The 24,011-nt window shown below is 43.4% G+C and overlaps 1 protein-coding gene across 1 annotated transcript in view; it reads left to right on the top strand.

Annotated features, from left to right (window-relative positions):
* The window catches only part of LOC138528280 (nicotinamide N-methyltransferase-like), a 202,933-nt gene that overhangs the window by 98,305 nt on the left and 80,617 nt on the right, over positions 1–24,011 (top strand). The window contains exon 2 of the mRNA XM_069639742.1: positions 20,365–20,572. Coding sequence (XP_069495843.1) covers positions 20,365–20,572 — 208 coding nt within the window. The remainder of the gene's footprint in view (positions 1–20,364; positions 20,573–24,011) is intronic.

Below are 24,011 nucleotides of genomic sequence, written 5' to 3'. Positions count from 1 at the left end.
GCTTTCCGCCAATATTACACAGCTCTCTACTCCTCAGAATATGATGGGGATGATGGCCAGATAGAAACCTTCCTTGATTCAATACAGATTCCATCCCTCTCAAGGGAAATGGCAGAAGGGATAGAGGGTCCGGTCACTGAGGATGAGGTGGACAAGGTGATCTCTGGGATGAGGGTGGGAACCTCCCCCGGGGAGGATGGCTTCACAGTTTTTTTTACAAAAAGTTCCGGTCCTCTTTGATCCCATACTTGGTGAGGGTCTTTAACGAAGTGCTGGACGGGGGCATACTCCCCGAGTCTATGATGGGATCCGTGATAGCAGTCTTGCCCAAGGAGGGGAAGGACCCTTCGGAATGTTCTTCCTATCGGCCCATATCATTGTTAAATGTTGATGTGAATATCCTGGCCAAGGTGGTGGGGAAAAGGCTGTAAGGCATAATGCCGAAGTTAATCCACGGGGACCAGGTGGGCTTCATAAGCGGGAGGCAGGGCTCGGATAACATCCGCAAGACCCTAGTCCTGCTCCACTTTGCCCAATCATCAGAACTTGACGCTTGCATCCTCTCACTGGACTCGGAGAAGGCCTTCGACCGGGTCGAGTGGCGCTATATGGAGCTTCTCCTTCAAAGAATGGGCTTTGGGACCCACATCATGAGCTGGGTAACTGCACTCTATAGAGCCCCCACAGCGAGGGTACAGGTAAACGGGACACTGTCTGGGTCATTCCCCCTCTCCCGAGGGACAAGGCAGGGGTGTCCACTCTCCCCCCTGATCTATGTCCTCACCATGGAGACCCTGGCAATTGCGGTCAGAGCGCACCCGGACATTAGGGGAATAAGAAGGGGAGAGATCGAGTTCAAGCTTTCCCTGTTTGCGGATGACATTTTGGCCAACCTAGTAGATCCGGGTTCTTCGCTCCCCCCCCTCCTGGCCCTGGTGTCAGCATTTGGTCGATTCTCGGGCCTAAAAATAAACACTGCAAAATCAGTCCTGCTCCCAATGCGAATAATAGACCCGGTGCTCGACCCCCTGAATAGGGTCCACGGGATCAAGGTGGAGAAGGTTGCTATACAGTACTTGGGAGTTCTCCTCACCAGAGATATGTCGAATCTGGGCTCCGCCAACTATGGTCCCACGATGACGGAGATCACTGCAGACTTGAGGAGATGGGGTAAAATGATCCTCTCGTGGTATGGTCGAATGACGGCCGTCAAAATGAATGTCCTGCCACGACTCCTGTACCTATTCACAGCACTCCCGACCAGGGTCCCGGCACAGAACTTCAAAGACCTACAATCGGGGGTCTGTGACTTTGTATGGCAAGGCAAGACCCCGAGAACTGGAAGGGCCGTCCTGACCCTACCTAGGGAGGAGGGGGGATTTGGGCTGCCAGACTTTCATCTCTACTTCTGTGCTGCCCAACTGCGTGTCCTTCTGGAGCACATGAAGGAGGGGCTGAGAACGTACTGGTCCTACCTGGAGGATATGGATGCCCATCCCCACAAAGTCCGCGACCTCCTGTGGACACCTCGCAGGGAAATCCCAAGGCGCTTACGGGCTCACGCGACCCTGGGAGTCCTATGGGACATTTGGAAGGAAGGCCCTCAGACCGCTCACCTCACCACATGGCCGTCTCCAATGTCATCTCCCTGGGGACACCCCATCAACCTGGGAGGAAGAGGGTTCAGGCACTCCCAGATCTGGTCAGATAAGGGGATGGAATGGGCGGGGCAGATGTTCAGGGACGGTGAATTCTTACCTTATGAGGAGCTCAGGGAGGCACTGGGTCGTGACTCAATATCTATCTTCGAATACCTCCGCCTGAAGGGCATCCTCTGTGACCCATCATGGGGCACCAATCTGTGAAGACAGTTGCCCCCCTTTGAGAAGCTCCTCGATTTGGCGGCCTCCAGGAAGGGGGCGGTTTCAAGTTTGTACAGGGTCCTAAACACGTACAACCTTCAAGGCAGGAGGAGTTTTCGCTTTTTGTGGGAAGGCCTGGCAGGTGCCGAAATCTCTGAGGATGATTGGGCCAGGATATTTAAAATTGCATTTCACGGAAATCTTTTCACCGCTGACATGGAACATAACTTTAAGATACTGCAGGGATGGCACAGAGACCCCGCAAAATTGTCCAAGATGTTCCCGGGAGTGTCATCAAGGTGCCCGAGAGGGTGTGAGGAGACGGGGACCAGAGGCCACATGTGGTGGCATTGTTCGAAGGTTCAAACATATTGGGAGCAAGTGAGGGACTGGATGGAGGAAGTGACTGAGGTCCGTATACCATTTAATCCCCTGACGATGCTGTTGGGCCTCCCCGCAGAGGACACAGAGGTGCACCGATACCCTAGGATGTGGGAAACTATGTTAAGGGCTGGAAGAGTGGCTTTGGCCCAAAAATGGAAAAGTGCGGAGGCTCCCACGAAGGAGGACTGGCTGAAAAAGGTCAAAAATATGTTTTTGATGGACAAATTGACAGCCATGGTAAATAACAATACTAGCTCATTCCTCACGGACTGGTCGGGTGTCCAGCAATCCTGGGGATGGGACGTGCACTGAACCCACTGAAAGGCCCCCCACCCTGGAGACGACGGGATTGACTCTTTTTTGCAGGTCAGCCAAACCTGGGACCCTAGGACTTGGGGAATGGCAGAAGCAGGCCAACTGATGTGGTTATGCATCGCAACAACTCTGTGACAAGGGAGACGGAGGCCTCTCCGTGAGTCTCCCAAGATGAGCACACTGAACTGGACACGGGGAAGGGGGGGAATCCAGGGGTGGGGCGGGAGGGTGGGGGGGAGGCAGGGGGTTCCACTGTTCTTTTTCCTTGTTTGCTTGTTTGTAAAAATTAAAATGCCAATAAAAACGGAAGTTTAAATAGTAGACTCATCCTTGAGCTATATGGGTGTAACACATCTGCTCCTGATGTTATGGAACAATTAGCACAGAAAAATGCAAAATGTATGTCCTTAATGCCAACCCTAGCAAGCTGTACTCAATTCAATGAGACAATGTTAAAAAAGAAATGCAACTATAGTGCATATTAGCTCCTCAAACAAACTGGAAGTGCACAGCATGACACTCCCTATGTGTATGCGTCAACAAGCAACAGAACAACCAAATAGCTTCGAAAAATATATCTCCCCCACAGCTGGTTTGGAGAAAATTTGAATGTGTGTTTAAGCTGCAGTAATTCTAAAACGTAACCTTGACGTGGTGCACGGTTTAGTCAATGGAGCAATGCGCCGTGTGTTATTGACTGGGACTGCCAGATGATTCTTAACAGTGAACCCGGAGCCTGCTTTGTGAGTCTTTCTGCTGTTTTCCTGAATCCAGTGGGCAGGGCTTAAAAGCCCAAACACACGCAAGCGAGCAGTGCGTGCCGTGTTTTATTGTGTTCCTGTGTGCTGGTGCGCAGGGGCTCCGAAGTCGCTGTGGGAATATGTGAGTACAGGAGAATTCTCCTTCTTCATGACTAATCATTCCAGTGACGGACCAGGTACATTCATTGGAACGTTGTGGCCTCTAACGGGGCAACTTGAACTTACGTTTTAAGCTCTTCCTATTTTATTCGAGATACGCCAGGAGTGTGACAGCTAAGCTGCCATAGCCCAATGGTCTCCACTGATTAGGAAGCTTCTTCCTCTTTGCGACTAATCTTTCCAGCGGCGGACAAGGTACATCCATTGAAACGCTGCAGCCTCCACTGGTGCAACTTGGGCTTAGGTTTCAAGCTCTTCCTATTTTATTCGAGTTATGCCGGGAGTGTGACAGCTATGCTGCCATAGCCTTGCGGTCTCCATTTATTAGGAAGCCTTTTTGAAGAGTGGCGGTGATGCTCTGGCAAATACTGCAAACTCGATCCTGTAGAATAACTATTGAGGAACGCCGGGAGTGTGACAGTAGTTCTGCCATAGCCCGACGTTAAATATACATTTGCCCAGAAACTTGGGAGTGTGTTTCGGAGCCATTTCACATCACTGTCCTGTGAATTGGGAAACTGGTGATTTCCCGGGACAAGCCATTATACATTGGCTTTAACTCAACAACATGATGCCTTATCCAAGTAAAACCCTGAAGCCACGTTACAATCTGAGGAAGGCAGGGGAAGGGAACAAGAAGCCCCCCCCCAAAGTGCTAAGTGCTGGCCCCAATAAATCTAAAATCAATCCTAAAAAAGCTTCACCTGTGCATAAAGGCATTATACCAGCATGTGTTAAGCCTGAGCAAACATCAGCTAAATGTGCTCAGGTTCAGGAGGCAGCCCATTGTTCACATCAGGAAGGAGGTATGATGCAGGGCTCACTCAATTTTGACGATATTGACAAGAACTCATTATTGGATTTATGTCTATCCATTCAAAAGTCTATGCTACCTTCTGTGGAGAGCCGCTAAATGAGTAAAGGAGACCATGAAACGGTATGTGCACAAGTAATTCATACTAGAGAGGGATTTGCACCTTCAATGCCCTCAGACTGTTTATCATCATCGCCTAATTTAGTAATTGATTCTGAGGGAACGGTAGGAATAGAAGATACCACCTCTATGGAAGCCTCTTGTAATAATCCTGTGATACTTGCTTAATTACAGTTATCAATGTCCTCAATCCAGTTTGCTATGAAGATTCTGCTCAAATTATATGGACGCATCCATGAGAATATGCAACGGTCCTTGGATGGAGCTAACTCTTCTCCCATAAAAAAATCAAGAATTCGTAGGATATACATCTATCCTACCTGAACAGAATCCAGCGGTTGCTTCTTCTATTGGGGGAATAAATGAAGTCAATTCTGATGCATCAGTGCTGTATTTTACCAGGAAGCAGCGCCATTTAGCTAGATGTGCTGAGGCGCTGAATGTTCAATGCAAAGTGGTCCTGACGCTCACGAACACCATCCCACCTGGGAAGAAACCAAAAAGTCATGCAAAAGGGCAGTGTGTGCCATAAAACTGGCAAGTAAAGGGATAGGTAGTCTGACAAGTTGAATAATTCATGATAAAGTGGAGACCCCACTAACGTTAGCATAGATCTTCAGGAACCGAATATATCACAAAGTTCCGGACAGTTAGTGACTATTTACTCTACGCCCAATATGTGACCAAAGTCAACAACTGTGATCCCTCCAGGTCATCCACCTACACCGTTGAGAGTTGCTGCTCCGTCTTGCAGCAATTTGGAAAGTAAGATTTGTATTATAAAAAACTTAAATTAATAAACCCAGAATAAATGGGTAGCTAGACCTGCTTTCCTAGGCCGACTCCATTCAATACCCCAGCTTTGTGTTTTAATCACTGAAGATTTTGAGTTTTTTGAGCCATTAAAAGGAAAGAATCCGAATGTTTCAGCAATTCACTGTAGATATTTGGCTACAGCTCAGCTACTGCGTAAACATTGTGATATATTGACATCAGTTGATGTGGAACTAAATGTGGACCCTGAACTATCAGATCCATTATTGCCGCTTAAGACTAATAGTCCAGTGATCAATACTGCAACAAAACCTCATCTTCCGCCTAAAGACAAAGTTCAGATGTCAGACATACAGACTGTGCTAAAGTGGCTGGTAGAGTCTCTGCCCGCAGTTGTACACACACAATGAGATTGTAAATTGATGTCCTGGAATACCAGGGGTTTTACCCACTTTCTTCCTCCCTCTGGATCATTACCCTACATTACGAACCATACATTCTTTCTCCTGCAAGAAACATGGTTAACCATGCCTATTATGGTAGATGGTTATACGATACACCAGATTTCTGTTAAAAAGGGCCCTTTGGGTAGACCGTATGGGGGGCTTATCTTTGGGGTGCCTCATTTATTGAAGTCCAGTAAGATTGTGGCAATCCTTGGAGAAGGTTTGTTAGCTGTAGAGGTTATTAATCTAGTAAAAGTTCAGTGGAAGAAATTACTTCTGGTCAATATTTACAATCCTCCTGGGGCTTCTCAGAGAGAACAGCTACAAGAGGAGGTGCAAGAATTATTTGCTAGCCGGGTGGATGGTTCAACTAATCAAAATCTTGTGATTTGTGGGGATCTCAATTGCCATATTGCAGGATGGTGGGATATAACTTCCAACCCCGCCTTGTTACTGCAAAGCATCATGGAACAGAGTAACTCCGGGAGGGATCTAACTGGTTACATTTCTTTAATGGTTTGGAACTTGAGCTTTTGAATGGACGTACTAAAAGTGACACTCCGGGTGATTTTACATGGAGAAGGGGTGATTCTAGGGCTACTTTAGATTATTTGTTTGTAAATAACAAAGTAGCCCTGAAAGTGAAAGATCTATCGGTAAGTAAGAATTCCTGGAGTGATCATGAGGCTCGAATTCTTAGCTTCAGTTTCCCCATTATTGAGCCCACTGTTAAACAACTAGGAGATCTAGTCAGTAACCATTCAGCAAATCGGATAATTTGGTCCGAGAGAAATATTGTAAACGCTAATGGAGATGCTAACCACCTGATTGCTTAAAATTTTGAGACCTTTGAGGAAATGTCCGCCAATGAAATTGAAAGACGGATAACATCCTTCTCTGGGTCTCATGCAACATCTATGGTTAGAATAGATTTAAGAGAAAATAAGGCAGGGCTTGTGTATGACAAAATCATCAGGGACGCCAAACGTAAATAAAGGGGTGACCTTCGGAAAGCCAAGTTGGCAAAACATTCCCTTACCTCTTACTCTTAGTATTTGTATTTGTATTTGTATTTTATTTATTTGTAAAGCGTGGCCAAACCCTGGGGCAGCTGGGCGTTGTAAGCTTACAGTTCACACAATCAATACTGTACAGAAAAGGTAATGCGTGTTATAGACATGATGGGAGGGGGGAAAAACCTAGAAAAGGTGCGAAACATTATCATAGATATACAGACATTATAACAGTTACTATTCTAGAACCAATATTACATTTTACATTAAATTACATAATTTACAGAAGACCTGTAGATAGCAGAGATTGTGCGGAGCTATACTGGGAGTAAGGAGTCATCTATTGTGGGGAGGGCAAGTTGAAGTCTTATTCAGTGAGCCATGTCTTGACCTTGTTTCGGAAGAGGGAGAAGGAAGGTTCTTCCCTTATGGAGATAGGAAGTGCATTCCGTTTTTTAGCAGCAAGAACTGGGAAACTAGCTCCGCCAACTCGTTTTTGGTTAAATCGTGGGATGGCAACACAATGTGTTTGTGCTACTCTACTAGCTCTTAACGGTAGGTGGCGTGAGAAGGTGTCGCACAGGTATATAGGTGCCTGATTATTAAGGCATTTGTGGGTGAGTGAGAGAGATTTGAGGTCTATTCTTCGTTTGATATTAAGCCATTTGATATTTTGTCTAATTGCAGTAATGTGCTCTTTCCTTGGTATGTTGCATGCAGATCGGATGGCATTATTTTGCATGAGTTGCATTTTGTTGATGTTATGTTGAGAAGTTCCTAGGTAGAGCGCATTACAATAGTCAAGCGTAGATAGTACTACTGCTCTTGCTACTGAGATGCAGTTAGAAGTAGTCAAATAGGGTCGGCAAGCTGTAATAAGCTTGCAGGTGTAAGCTGTAGATGATGCTAGTGCGTTGGTTTGTCTAGTGAGAGATAGTGCTGAGTCTATGTACATTCCCAATGTTTTGAAATCATTTGCTACTTTAATGATGTTGTTGTCGATATTGAAGGATTTGTAGATAGATCCTAGTTTATTACATTTTGTTGGGGGCCGAGAAGGAGTAACTCAGTTTTGTCGTCGTTTAGGCATATGCCATGTTTAGCCATCCAAATTTGAATGGTACTGTAAATGTCATTGAGAGTTTTACTGTCTACAGCGTAGTCACCAGTGATAGGGATGAGTATCTGGGTGTCATCTGCATAATTAGTATATGTGACACCCAGATAGTCAAGTATATCAAATAGAGGTTTGGTGAACACGTTGTAGAGAGTAGGGGACACACATGAACCCTGGGGGACTCGACAAGTCACTGGTGTGGGTGAAGAAGAATCTGTAGGTGCAAAGACTCTCATCGATCTATTGCTAAGGAAGGATTTAATCCATGCATTGGCTTGATCTGAGAAATGAGCAGCAGATGACAAGTGTTTGCATAATATTTCATGGTTTACTAAATCAAATGCCGCTGATAAGTCAAGTAGTAGTAGTAGGGCAGATTTACCTTTATCTTTGAGGATCTGGAATTGTGTCTTTAAGTGAATAAGTGCTGTTTCAGTCCCGTGCCTGGGTCTGAATCCTGATTGTCTTAGTCCTAATAAGTTGTGTGTTTCCAAGTAGTGCTGTATCTGGATATATGCTGCACGGTCCAGGATTTTTAATAAAAATGGAACAGTCGTGATAGGTCTGTAGTTTGAAGGGTTAGTGGGATCCAGAGATGTTTTTTTAGTAATGGAACATTTTTTAGATTTGTAGGTACTGTACTAGAGTTAGAAGATGCATTAATGAATGATGTAATGAAAGGGGCGAGTATGTTGGCTGCCTCTTTGATCACAGCAGCCGGGCATACATCACCCTTACAATTCGTGGGTTAGAGATTGAGTATGATCTGCTCAACTTCTTTTGTAGAGAGAGGCTTGAAATTGAATTTGGGAGTGTTTGATGTCAAAGTAGAGGGTAGGTCCATTAGTGTGGCAATTTCAATAATATTTTTCTTTATTTTTATTTAGTTAGGAGCATGGTGATTTTATCTTGGAGCGCATTCTGTATGTTAGTACACCATAGGGTATCCTTTGCACATGAGTCCGGTATAGGCGCAGATGATTCAAGTTCTTTCAGTATGTTGAACAATTCCTTAGTATTGGAATTGGCCTTGGCAATACGGTCATTGAAGTTATCTTTTTTTGCCTGTATACTAGCTTTTTTGTAATGAAGTGAGGCATTTTTTGTAATGAAGTGAGTGTAAACAATAGTTAGTTGGATTCTGAAGGGGACTTTTTGTAGACTGTTTCAGCTGTACGTTTTACTTTCCTGAGATTCTTTAGGTAAGGTCCGTGGTTTGGATTTTTGCATTTTGATGGGCACTATTGTATTAATAACCTTGAGGATGGTCTTGTTGTAAAGATTAACTAGGTCAGATGGGTCTGATGGCAAATTAATGGCATGGATGATAGGGTATAATAAAGGTATCAGGTTTTCTAATGTAATGTTCTGTTTGCTTCTTGCTGGAGTTTGTAGCCAGAAAACTTAAAAACCAATATCGTAGATGGCTCAAACAGTGGAGACGATCTGGTAAGGATGCCTTATGTCAGCAGATGGCAACAACATTGTTTAGTGGTAATACTCGCAGTATTTGGTCATTACTGGGTGAGGCAAAAGGAGGTAAGGAGCGGTCCCTAATCAACCCCATTAGTGCAAATGTATGGGAATCATTTCTGATCACACAAAATGTCCCTAAACCTCCCCATTTGTCTATATCAACTGACCTTAAGCCTGCATGCCCTTCCTTTGTAGTTAATGCTGAAGACATTGCTAAACAAATTAAGAATCTTAAATCCTCAAGGGCACCAGGACCCAATGGATTAGCTAATGTAGTTCTTAAGAGCAATCCTGGTTTTTGGTCATGTTTACTCAAAATCCTCTTTGATAAGGTATTTGAGGACGGGGAGATACCATTGTCACGGCAAAATGCAATTTGATTCTGGTTTATAAAAAGGGCAGTAAGATAGAACCTAGTAATTGCCAGCTTCTTTCCATTTTGGATTGTTCAGGCAAGCTTTTTGCTTAATTTCTTCTGCAAGAATTATAGATGAGGGTCGATCAAGTAGATAATCTCGACAGATTCCAAAGTGGATCCCGGTCAGATTACTCCACTGTGCACAATTTGCTTCTTCTAGATTCATTGGTTAATAGAGCATGTAGACCTAACAGTCTGCCACTATATGCTCTGTTCATAGATTTGAAAGCTGCATTCAACATGGTTTGTAGGAAACTTTTTTGGCACAAATTAGAACTTTTGGGTTGTCCTTCTGCAATTTTGGATTATTTGAAATTACTCCATTCAAATACCTCAGTGTGTTTAATATTAGACGCTAACAGAACTATGACACCATTGATCAGTCAGGAGTATGGGGTAAAACAGTGTTGTATTACAGCCCCGTTATTGTACAACTTATTTGTATCTGATCTCCCTGCATTCCTGGCACATATTCAGAGCTGTCCCCTAAAATTGGCACAAATCATTTTACAGTTTTGGCCTATGCCGATGATTTAGTGATATTACATCACACATTTTGTGGTATCCAGTGATCGACAGAGGCACTTTGGGTGTATGCAGACACCAATGGCCTGATCATCAATAGAGATAAAACTCAATTGATGGTATTCACAGGCAAAAAGATTGCTAGACCTCACCTGGAAGTACAGGCCGTGGAGATCGCATACACCCCTAATTACAAATACCTTGGTGTCGAATTGGATTCTGGTGGGGGTTACAGTATCTGTATTGAGAAATGAATCAGAAAGGTGGCACAGTTGCACCAATTCTCCAAAAGAAGAGGAGGATATTCACAGTGAGGGGCGAGACAGCTATATATTCAGTGCCTGACGCCCTCAGTGATATACAGGTTCAAAACCCTTACTGTAATTGACCCGAAATGGCTTTAAGTGGTTGAGGGGAGATTCTGGAGAAAACTGCTCCTAATTGCATACCCATGGCAATCATCAGATTGGAATTGGGAATCATGTCACTCAAATCCTTGGTACTGAAAAAGAGAGCGCAACTTTACATTAAGATGAAGGGGGACAATAACACCAGTATGTAGTTCTCCCTGGGGAAACATATTGATCTCTGGGACTGGAACAAGATTATTCTTTGGCCGGGCCGTTTATACATGACATTTTATACACGTTTAAGAAAGCCCAGTCATATTTGAATCTATGCCCTTCTCCCAGTCTCAGAAGATTTATTCTCCTGCTGCAGATTCATTACCGACCTGTCCTGGCAGCTGTAGGGCCGGCTTGCACAGTTGAGGAACAGGAACGCTTCTGCCATATCTGTCTCAATAAAGATCAGTTGGAGACAGCACAGGATGTCCTGACCGAGTGTCACGGCCTGGGGAAAGCCTACATTACCCATCTAGGCAGATTTGCACACCAGCTTGATACTATCAGGGACACTCTTTTCTGGAAGCAGTGTATAAATACAAAAAACGTAAGTCTCCTTATGTCCCTATATATGATATGGAGGGTAGCAGGAAAGTCTATATTGAAGGCAGAAAAACATTTGTAGTGCAAATCTGTGGGACCAATAAGATCTCTGTTTTTGCATTATTATATCTGTTCAGTGTCATTAGTTTGCGATATGTTGTATCCTATGACTCTTAGATAACAACTATATGTAAATTATACAGCGTATGGGCGGCAAGGAGTCGTAGGGCCCAATGAGTCCCAACACGCATTGCAATTAATTTCTTCCCAGTACTATGCTTGTTACTGGCCCTCACTGGGTTGATATCAGTGATATCAGTGAAATATGTTTTGCACATTATCGATAAAGAGATTGATTTTAATGAGATTACTGGTGATACAGTTTTTTGGTGGGAAAGTTATAATTGGAGAGGATTAACTCCTAATCTATCTATGAAATGCTATTTTAAAACATGGAAATGGAAAGTAAATGGACAATTATTATACATGATTTTGTACCGTATTGTATTGATTAAGGACATCTTCCATGTTTGTGATCATAAAAAAGCTATTTTTTTATTATACAGGATGAATTTTAGTTTACATGTGCGTATATGTTGTTTTTTTACTGGATTTCAGAGATTTTAGAAATGTATTTTTATGTGTAAAGCTTTTTTAAAAACTTTATCACATTAAATATAAATATAAACAATTGCTACAGTTGTTGGCTTCCAGACGTATGTGCATGACAACAACATTCAGTTTGTCAACATCCACTTTGACAAACTTTCAGAAGTTAAAAGGAAGTTCAAAGGATAGGACACTCAACAGCATGATTCCTTCTTTTCAAAGACATGTATGTATGCAGAAAACAATTCTCTCTGTCTCTTGCATATGCAGTCACTATTCACATATTGCAAGGTCTAACCCTAGATCAGGCATTGATTGACACTGGCAGCACAATCTTTAAAGAAGGTATGAGTTATGTAGCACATTCTATTGTACTCTAGGATGCAAGGAATGCCAGCCTTGTTTTTGTTTGCATCAAAAATGACTAGAAATAATCCTTCGAGTGTATGTAGACGTGAAAGTGCTACATAACTCATACCTTCTTTAAAGATTGTGCTGCCATTGTCAATCAATGCCTGAACTAGGGTTAGACCTTGCAATTTGTGAATAGTGACTGCATATGCAAGAGACAGAGAGAATTGTTCTCTGCATACATACATGTCTTTGAAAAGAAGGAATCATGCTGTTGAGTGTCCTATCCTTTGAACTTCCTTTTAACTTCTGAAAGTTTGGCAAAGTGGATGTTGACAAACTGAATGTTGTTGTCATGCACATACGTCTGGAAGCCAACAACTGCAGCAATTGTTTATATTTATATTTAATGTGATAAAGTTTTTAAAAAAGCTTTACACATAAAAATACATTTCTAAAATCTCTGAAATCTAGTACAAAAACAACATATACGCACATGTAAACTAAAATGTATCCTGTATAATAAAAAAAAAGCTTTTTTATGATCACAAACATGGGAGATGTCCTTAATCAATACAATACGGTACAAAATCATGTATAATAATTGTCCATTTACTTTCCATTTCCATGTTTTAAAATAGCATTTCATAGATAGATTAGGAGTTAATCCTCTCCAATTATAACTTTCCCACCAAAAAACTGTATCACCAGTAATCTCATTAAAATCAATCTCTTTATCGATAATGTGCAAAACATATTTCACTGATATCACTGATATCAACCCAGTGAGGGCCAGTAACAAGCATAGTACTGGGAAGAAATTAATTGCAATGCGTGTTGGGACTCATTGGGCCCTACGACTCCTTGCCGCCCATACGCTGTATAATTTACATATAGTTGTTATCTAAGAGTCATAGGATACAACATATCGCAAACTAATGACACTGAACAGATATAATAACTTGAAAACAGTATTTCAGCCCTTCCAAGATGGCCATTTCTTTCTTTGCTCTGAGATGACTCATTTCCTGGCCTGCACTCCCTCCCCTCATTGGTTGGCTGGACCCTGATTGCCCAATCAGCAAAACCGGGAGGCGGGAGCCGACACTCACCGTCTAAGGCCTGCAACAAAGGTCCTGTCTGCTACAGGTATGCTTCCCACCCCCCCTGGTTGCCTGTGTGCCACCCACTGGTGTGCTGCTGCCTCCCTGAACATGGGGTAGGCACCATGTATTTGCCCCTGGATTTGACTCTGCATCTGTGTGCTGCTGCCTCACTGCAACATGGGGTAGGCGCCTTGCGTTTGCCCCTGGATTTGACTCTGCATCTGTGTGCTGCTGCCTCCCTGCAACTCTTCATACAGCCTCACCAAAAGAAACACTAAGTATATAATAATTAAACTCACCACCACCACAACATCACACAGCCATTCAAATGAAATCCTCACCAATAAATACAACGCAAAATGCCTAGAGTCTTCAATACCAATATTCTGAACACATTCCAACAAACAAACTAAGACACATCATCTCACTATCCTATAAACACTATTACACTACTACCAATCAGTACACACATTCTTAAAAACATATCCCTAAACATCCCACATACCACAGTCAAGATGTTTGGTAACATGGGTGTGTTATGATGCGGTGGTTGCGGCCAGGGCCTAGAGTCTTGGGTGGAATGCCGAAGGCCTACGGCACTTCGGCCATGCACCCAAGACTCTAGGCCCTGGCCACAATCACTGCAGCATAACACACCCATAGAAAGAAACACCTACCAAATGACCACAACCCAACAACATAATACATCCACCTCAAAACCTACCCACTTCTATTAACATTCTAAAAAATAATTACAACCAACGTAGAAACTCTTCAACACATACCCTCTTCAACCAATGCTCTTCTAACGACCCAAAACCAACATCATAGTAAACTAAAATAGCCAATAGCGCGCCCAGTGTTCATTATGTCAGCAGACACCACGAACACATCACATCCTTCTCCCACCTAACCAAATACAGCATTTGACCCATCTCTTACTCCTCCACCCTCTCCAAGCACTCATCCAAATCAACAGACTCCCCAAAGTTGGATTTATGATCACTTCCAGCGCATGTCCGCACATCCAATATGGCGGAGGCACCGAAACAATTTGACGCACCTCACGCCCCCTCCCAGCCAATCAGGGAACACGTTGCGTGTCTGCGGACATGACGCAATCCGATTAGCCAATCAGTGTCCTGTCCGCAGAGCGGACAAGAATATCACTAATTTTATTGCCTTATGTTTTGGTCGTTTAAATAAAAACTACTGGACAGATTTACACCAAATTAACAGAAGCACTCTTTCGGGACCAAGCCGCCACTCCTGCTGCAAATTTGGTTAAAAAGTCATCCAGCGGTTTGGTTCTGTAGGCGCAACAGAAATGTTTTCCCATTATGTCTATGGGAAAAAAATTAATTTTGGGACCCCCTTATAACTTTGCCCCCCTGGACCAAACCTCACCAAAATTCAGAGTGGGCCATATACTTTTTTTTGCAAAGTTTGGTGTGGATTCGTTCAGGAGGAGCGAAGTTATAAGCTGCCCAAAAAGTTCTCTTCCTATGGGTTTAGCAACTTAACCATAACTACCTGGCCACTACCACAGGGCATGTAATAAAATGAGTTATAGGTGATCATTTTGTGTTATAAATATTTCATCTGTTTTTTTGCATAGATTATTTGATATTATATAATATATATTAAGGATATTAAGTTGTGTGTTATACATGTACTATTGAAAATGATTGTAATATGCTGAAACTGAATAAAATTACTACATTTAAAAATATATATATTTCCTGTACTTGTGTAATGGCATCTTATGCAAAGACAGTAGCTTCTATACGCTCTTAAATGACATACTTTCACATTTGCTCAGCAGGCCAGATAGATTGTTAAATCCATCTCAGCCAACACAGAGACCATCCCCATGTAATATATATGGATTCCTCTCGACCATCATACACACTCCACTCACGTAGACGTCGTTGCTCAGGTAAACGTATTTGGACAGATCATCTGTGTTTCCCACAGAATACCACAATGGCTTCAGGGATAGGATCATTGGTCAAGGAGTGAAAGTAGTGTCTATCTCCCATCTGCATGTTTCTCCTTGCCACTTCCCTACCACCATCTTCTCCTCTTAGTTTCCCCCACCCATTCACTTTTTGTTTGGGCACCCTGAAGCAGAATGTTGCACAAATGGCACAGTGTAAAACCTCCAAATAAACAAATACTTAAATAAATAAATAAAAGTCCAGCAACATTCACTGACATTGTCAACAGTTTTGAGAGATATTATGTTATCTGTGGATTACACTGATCCCCAGAGATTAATTAGCTGGCACTTATGATTGTAAATGTGTATATTGTCCGACTTAGATTACTGTGTGTCCAGTCTTTTTACTGCAGAAATGTTACTGCAGATTAGTTACCACATTTTTTATCAAATGTTTGCTGCAAAATGCAAGTTATGAGGGTTGGGTGAGGCAAACAAGATGGAGTAAGTGTGGAGACAGATAGACGGATGGGGACCGGTTTCTTCCCCGGCATGTTATAGCTAGAAAATCCATGACATGTTTTTAAAAATAGAGTATTGAAATGTCAGCTGGAAACACACAGGCAAGCAGATTATCGAATTAGCTCCATTGTGAATATCTCATTTGTGTTTGTTTTCTAGTTACTGTGACCCATACTATGTCTCATTTTACTATCAGCATAGCAACTGGTGCACTCGCAGCACATAACGTTTGCATACAGTAAATCTACCCACCCAGTCATTTCTTTTGTCATCTGCAAACGTGTCCTGTGTAAGATGTTTCTGTTTGTAGTAACATCCGTATTGTTCAGCTAATACAATATACAGATGCAATTTACATTGCGTTGATAATGGAGGATATCACAGCTTGTAGAGAACAGTAAATAATGATATCAGTGTAACATATTTGAAGGTACATTGCAATAAAGGTAAGGGTCCAGGAGGAGAGTGGATGAAAAAGAACAAGTTGTACCATAGAGATTATGAGTCAATGCAAGAGGGCAGTTCCAGAGCTGTAGTCATCTTTCTCGGGTAACCAAATAGTCCCACTGGTATTATCTCCTGAAGAACAGTGGGGCTAGCAAGGGAAGTCTCCAATGATCACATGGAAAGGTGATGATCTTGTGAGCTTTGTGAGAGGGTCAGAAATAATGTTAGGCAGACAACTTGGTAAAGAGTTTTCAAATGTAGCCATTTCATTAAATAAAAAGGTTGAATAAACGCCTCACTATCCCGACCCTGATGAGGATATCTCTGCATAAATAAACTAAAGGAAACACTCTAACGAAAGGGCATCTGTCCCCAGACTTGTGTAACCAATAAAGCAATAAGGAAATATAGGGAAATTCAATTCAACAATAATATATAACATATGATTAGATTCACAATATGATCAATGTCTCTTCTCATAACCTGGGCGAGTTTCCCTTCCCCAGATCTGAACAGGGGTTTTCTCCACAGTTCAAAAGAAACAAGGAAATCCAGTCTTATACAGACTTCCATTAAAGTTCTTAAGGGTTTGACCTTAATCACATAAAGTTCAGTTGGTTTAGTAAAGTATCAAAAATAATTCTAATTTCCAACTCCTCCTGGAGTGAAAACTGTCTCACACGTGTTTTCTCCAAGCTAACAACAGAATAGTCTTGGCCAGGATAATTTGTCAGAAAAAAAAGTCTATTCCAACTCTTCCAGGTTTCACCTTTGAATTTGTTTAGATGAGTAACAACAAATGTCTTTGTCAGAATGGTTTGTCGCAGCTCTGGTTTAAAAAAGAATTCTACGTTTTCCTTGACAAGCTTTCACAATTCTTCTTTGAATGTCACAAATTAAGATGAGTTGTTTCTGTTAGAACCACAGTTCAGCACTTGCATCAACTTCTACCTGGTTATTCCTTTGCCAGGCCCTTTTAGGCAACAACTATTTGCCCTGCGGGAATACTTGCCTGTCTGTCTACTTTTTCACCAAAAAGAACAGAAAAGTGCTTCAGTGGTAACTTGCAACTTAGAATAACAACAACTTCATTAGACTTCTTTGGCATCAAACTTTAAACATGTTACAGGAAAACAAGGAACCACATTAGTGCTATTCAAGACTCCATGGCAACTTTGCTCCTCGCCCTCTGGATAACCTTCTCCAGAATGGCAGCATGTTTGCCACCTTCCCTTCCCCTCCGCAGCAACAATAACATTACCAAACACTAGTCTCACTTTTCATCTGTCTTGGCTTTGGCAATGCAGGTTTCCATCCCCTGATGATCTGTGTTTCATAGCACACAAGCAGTACGTTTTACCACCAATAAGCCTATCAGTATTCCTCTGTTGCCTTGAGCACTGTTTGTTATTTTGGGATGGCTGGTTGTTAATACACTCTTGGCTTGGGTATTGATTGCAAGCTTTTGGATCATCTTTAGCTTCCCCACTGGGTTTTTGGGCTTTCCACAATCTCTTGTGCTTCTTTACACAGTCACTGCTTCAACGGGTATTACGTTTGTTATTTTTGTACAGTTCGGTATTTAAAAAATACAGTTACTGTTGATTTCACTCACACACAAGTGAAGCTGGCTGCCATGAGCATGTGGACTGCATTGGAGCGCTTTGGAGTCACTGGCAAGCTGTGAACTTACCGGGTTAGTCGCTTGATTATGCTCTGCTCAGTGTTCGCAGGTCTTTGTTACTTGTGGCTTCTCACGGTCCGTTGCACAGCCTCCTCTGGTCCTCTTTCACTCACGCCACTGAAGAATGGAGCGTCTCCTGCTCTGGAGACGGCCAGGTGCAACCCACCCACCTGGAACCTCCAAAGAGGACACACTTCCCTCACTACTACTGCTTCCCCCTGTGCAAACTCTGCACAACTCATTTTAATCAGGCAAGCATTTCTTCCTTACGCTTCCCGCTGTGTGACCGCTGCAACAGGGAGAGTTCAAGGCAAAAGTTCTCTCAGGACCCACCACCACTTCAGGCGTTTCCGTGGTCCCGTTATCTTCTCTTGCCTCAGGTCTCCCTCAGGTCTCCCTCTCAGCTGCAACCACGCTACTTCTGCCACAGAACACTACCCCCAGGGTCGGGTTCAGGAAGCATCTGCCTTCCTAGGCCACCTGAGGAAGGTCAGAGGTTGAGGCTTTGGGGGTCAATATCACTGATTCATCGCAGCTTGCTGATGCATATTAGGAAAGGTAACATATCCTAGGTCACACCTGCATCCCTACAAGTGGTCCAGGCTTCAGAGCCCAGCTGACACTGTTGTGGACGTCCCAATGTAACAAAGATTGTGAATCCTAGGCACATCAATAGCAGCCTCAGTGAGCAGCCAATGAAAGGGAGTGGGGGAAGTAGGGGTGAGTGATTTTGAGTCCCACAAACAACAAATACCATACTAACATTAATACTACACCTTAGCACAGTTCTCCTTTTTTTTATATGAGCCTACATAGTGTTCGGCTAAAGGACCATATTGATTATTAACAGCAATGTATTTCTGGCCTCACTAGTATATTGTACAGTAGCTCATCACAACATGGAGGAAGCTGAGTACATTGTCGAATGCTTCTCAGCAGGACATCGTGCCCGCCATTGCTACACTGCAGAACACTATTGTGGATCCAGATCAAAAGGCTAATCCAGGTCATAGGAGGCTACATTGCCTCCGCAAATGCCTCTGCTTTTACTATGACTTTTGGGGTGGGACCTAAGCCTGATTTGCAGACGGTCTTTCCCATTTTGTAATGGGTTGGCAGGTGCAGAACGATGGTCTGGAGGGTTGCCCAGAGCAATGCCAGAGGTTAGTTTAACTTCCAGCCATCACCTATTTTGTTTTGTTTTCCTATGACTCTAACCAGCTGCTCCAATCCCTGTATCCATCTGCAATGACATCCTCTCCATCATGAGGGTCCTCGTCCAACTGCTGGCAAGAAGGTGTGCTGTTTCATAAGACCCTCCCCTTCCTACAAGAAAAGGGACTCTGGACATAGTTTAGAGGCTTCAAGCTGTATACCTTAAAGAATAATCATATCAAATGTAATATTCTAGAAAGGTGGATTTGGATACATTGTGTTAATGTCAGCATTTGTAGACGAATGGCAAGCACTCAAGAGGCTGTTGCTCATCACATGTTAACCTTTTTATTACCACCCACTCTATCTCTGAGGCCAGGGAGTAATGGATGAATATGTTTACTCATTTTGTTTAATGGGGGTCACAGAATTTACTGTCTCCCAATCAAAGCCACATTTTTGGGCACACCAAGGGTTAATGAATCTAGTGATCTAATCACAGTTATGGTATAGATAAAGCTATGATACATAACATTTTCGTGCATGTGAGTACACACATTTTGTTTTACAAAACCACATAATTATTAGTTCCTCCTTTTCAAATGTTCTATAGAGCCTTCGACAGAAGTGAGCATACCATTGAGCCTTTGACAGAAGTGAGCATACCATTGGGCCTTTGACAGAAGTGAGCATACCATTGAGCCTTTGACAGAAGTGAGCATACCATTGAGCCTTTGACAGAAGTGAGCATACCATTGAGCCTTTGACAGAAGTGAGCATACCATTGAGCCTTTGACAGAAGTGAGCATACCATTGAGCCTTTGACAGAAGTGAGCATACCATTGAGCCTTTGACAGAAGTGAGCATACCATTGGGCCTTTGACAGAAGTGAGCATACCATTGAGCCTTTGACAGAAGTGAGCATACCATTGAGCCTTTGACAGAAGTGAGCATACCATTGGGCCTTTGACAGAAGTGAGCATACCATTGAGCCTTTGACAGAAGTGAGCATACCATTGAGCCTTTGACAGAAGTGAGCATACCATTGAGCCTTTGACAGAAGTGAGCATACCATTGAGCCTTTGACAGAAGTGAGCATACCATTGAGCCTTTGACAGAAGTGAGCATACCATTGCATTTATAGAACTACAGGAGATAGACCACACTATTCACCTTTACACATAATCATAGAATTCAATGTGTTTTTCTAATTCGCGCACACATGTCATATACATACAATCAACCCGTAATGCAAATAATTTCCCAATTGTGTGTCCTATATACACACTTTTTGATTTTTTGTTGTTATTGTTGACATTGCATGTGAACCACATTTTTTTATTGGTCTATTTGTGAACACAGAATACATACACAACCAATATGATAAACACATTCTCTCTTGCTCCCTTTAAACCAGGTGATGTGAAGGGAGACACCTTAATTCATTACGGAGGATGCGACATTCTAGGTTTCCTTTTCCCTGCATGTAGATTCTTCAAAGAGATCATTTTGGCTGCATTCCTTGAGTCCAGGCTACAGGCGGCTAGAACATGGATTAATAAGGAAGCCGGAGCATTTGACTGGAGTCTGGCTGCAAAGATTGTCTGTGAACTGGAAGGAAACAGGTAAGAATGGCATAAGTGGGCAGTGGGCAAAGCCTCAAACATGTCCTTTCCATTTCAAGTTAATGTGACTTTTCATTGGAATTGAATACAAGTTTGAGTCATTAGTCATCATGGAATGAACATCTACAGTATGACTAAAGGAGCAAGGAATGACAGAAGCCATTGCCGAACCAGAAGGTGGTGCATAAAGGACTTTAGCTTTCTAGGGCTGCTCTAAGAAATCTGTGGGATGCACTTGGCTGGAAAGCACAGACAGACTGTGCCAGGTGCAGCCCGGGGATTTGTACCCCTTTTCCCAAACGAAAATCAGTTCTGGGGCACACGCGCATACTCAGGTACATTGCAATATTTGGTAATGCTGACCCCAGGGCCTTCCTTAAAGTGCAAAAAAACTATTTATAAAAAGATTTAAATGTTGGCAAAGTGTAGACCTAGATGAAATTTCCCACACAAACCCTGAATCATCTGAAATTCAAGAGATTGAACTAAGCTTTTTAAAATGAAATGTCATCAGAAGTTCAACCACATGGCTTAAAGGGGGGAACAAGGTTGGAGCTTTTACAGTGTAAGACAACTTTCATAGATGCACAGGATTATTCCTGGAGGCCGGCTAAGGAAAGGGTAGGATTCATACAATGGGGTGCAGTTAGAGTAGCTGAGTAGGAAGAATGAGGGGGAGTGGTAGGGCGTGACTGGGGCCCAGTCAAAGAGTTAGATTTATGGATGCTTATGCTTACCTGGCACTGTGTTACACAGTCAGTGATTTAAAGTGCGCAAACAACACATTTGTCATATGGAGGGGGTTAAAGGAGGGGGAATCCCTGAAAAGAGGAGCAGGTTGGGTGACTGCAAAAGACTCACACACATGATCTTTTATTTTAAACACACCTGCAAGGAGGAGCAGGGGCAGCAAGGAATCCTTGAGGACAGGTTGTGGGAGAGTCAGGCTTGCCTTATATTTCTGGGATGAATGTGCGTCTCATGAAGGGAATGGGTGAGACATGGCCAACACTGATTCTGGGAGGCAGTTCACACAACAGTCAATGCCCATCGCTTGGAGTGACTGGACGAGACATGTGCCATTGGTTGGCACTTTTCCAGAGGTGGAACAGCCTGCAACCTTGCAGACAGCTTGTTGAAGAGTTAGACTCACCAGATGTTGATGAGAGTGAGCATCAGAAAATCAGAGTGTTGGGCAACAGACCAGTCAGAGTCTGTCTCTTCAAGTGATTGGAAGAAACATGTGCCATCAGGTGACACCGAGGGGGTATAGCTGGAAATCCCGAAAGGAAGATTGTGGAGGAGCCATGCTGGACTGATTTGCTAGGGGGAGCAGCAAAGATTTGGGGATGCTGGTGACACACCAGTCACTCCCATCTCTCGACATTAGTGGACTAGACACCTGTAACGCTCACCTGATTCCCACGGAGGCGCTGGTCCCGGCTGAACTGTTATAGTCTCTTCAATTGAGAAGCGCAGAGCTCGGATGACTCTCTGGACTGGGCTTCCTCTTATTGACCGTCTGGCTTGCAGGGTAAGGTTTCTTCAGGCGGAAGAAAAAAGGGTTAATGACCGTTTGGCTGGACTTCCTCCTCACTAATCGCCAACTCTCCGAAAGTCCAATGTCCTGGTGAGCTCTCACCTTAGGCGTATAAATGCTGGGCTCTCCATCCTGCGACTTATGCAGGGGTGCGTGGGTTCCAGTTACGTCACTGGAGGTCCTCAAAGTCTTTTGTGGCCTTAGAAGTGGCACAGGTGCTGAGATGCCAAAAGGTGATGCCGCCGTTACTGCACGAGCGGATGCCAGTAGGTATAAAGAGTTTATAGTCTCGAAGAGATCGCACCTTTAATTAAGTCTTTGCATTGTCTTTTTCAGGTGCCTGGATGCTTTTGCTTCGATATCTTCGATGGATTGTGAAGAAATCAGGCCCAGGATTCTCTGTTCTGGAATTATTGGCACAGGATCAGGATTGACAATATTATTTCCCATTCCAATTCGGGAAAGGGCATCCGCTTTGCCGTTTTTGTTGCCGGGGCGATAAGTAATTACAAAGTCAAATTCGGCAAATAAAAGTGTCCAGCGAAGCTGTCTGGAGGACTGAGCTTTGGCGGTTTTCAGGTATTGTAAGTTTCGATGATCGGTGATTACCGTGACAGTGTGTTTGGCTCCAAGGAGATAGTGCCGCCAGGCCTTGAAAGCGGACTTAATTGCTAAAAGCTCTTTATCTGTGATGGTGTAGTTAATTTCAGGCGCCGAGAACTTGCGAGACCAGAATGCCACAGGGTGCAATTGGTTAGTTTCCGGATCTCTCTGTGATAGAACCGCCCTCATTGCTAAGCTGGAGGCGTCGGTCTCAACGATGTAAGGGAGGTCTGGGCGTGGGTGTTTCAGTATGGGTGCTGAGGTGAACTTGGCTTTTAGCACTTGAAAGGCCTGTTCTGCTTCTGTTGACCACTCCAAACGTTTGTTTTTTCTTAAAAGGGCGGTGATGGGCTGCACCACTCATGAAAACTCTGGAATAAACCTGCGGTAAAAGTTGGCGAAACCTAACATGCTTTGGACACCTTTCACTGAAGTAGGTGATGGCCACTTGATGATAGCGTCCACCTTTCTCGATTCCATGCGGACTCCTTTGGGTGTCAGAATAAAGCCTAGAAATTCGACCTCCGTGACGTCAAAAACACATTTTCCGAGCTTAGCAAAAAGCTTATGTTGGCAGAGTTTTTCAAGGACGGCTCTAACATGTTTCCGATGATCTGATTCTGAAGATGAGTACACAAGGATGTCATCTATGTAGACGACTACGCAAACATCTATGAGTTCTCTGAGGGCATCATTCATAAAATACTGAAAAGCGGCTGGTGCATTGCATAGTCCGAAGGGCATCACTTGGTATTCAAATAGTCCATACTTGGTGCGAAATGCCGTCTTCCATTTGTCGCCTTCTTTAATCCGTACCAAGTGGTAGGCTCCCCGGAGATCTAGCTTTGTATAAATGCAGGCGTTCTTAACTTGGTCAAGGAGTTCCGGAATCAGAGGTAGGGGGTATCTGTTCTTTACCGTTATCTGATTCAGGGCACGATAATCAATACAGGTTCTAAGGTCACCTTCTTTTTTAGGTACGAAGAACAGAGCCGAGGATGCAGGAGACTTTGATGGGCGGATAAATCCATTGGCCAGGTACTGGTCCAGATACTGTCGCAAATGAAGATTTTCAGGCTCGGTAAGGGCGTAATTTCTACTACAAGGGGGAGTGGCTCCGGGTATCAGGTCTATTTGACAGTCGTAAGATCTGTGGGGAGGCAGGGTATTAGCCTGTTCCTTCTGAAAGACATCTCGGAATTCTTGATACTCTGGAGGCAATTGCGGTCCTTCGGATGTTGCTACCACTAGGCCAATACTGGGTCGAGGATAACAAGTAGGTGCACACTCTGGGAA

This window comes from Ambystoma mexicanum, chromosome 7q, assembly GCF_040938575.1.
Source record: "Ambystoma mexicanum isolate Mex_15411 chromosome 7q, UKY_AmexF1_1, whole genome shotgun sequence".
In the NCBI taxonomy this organism is placed as follows: Eukaryota; Metazoa; Chordata; class Amphibia; order Caudata; family Ambystomatidae; genus Ambystoma; species Ambystoma mexicanum.
The sequence above is the reverse complement of the archived record's forward strand: the minus strand, read 5'-3'. Positions and strand labels throughout refer to the sequence as shown.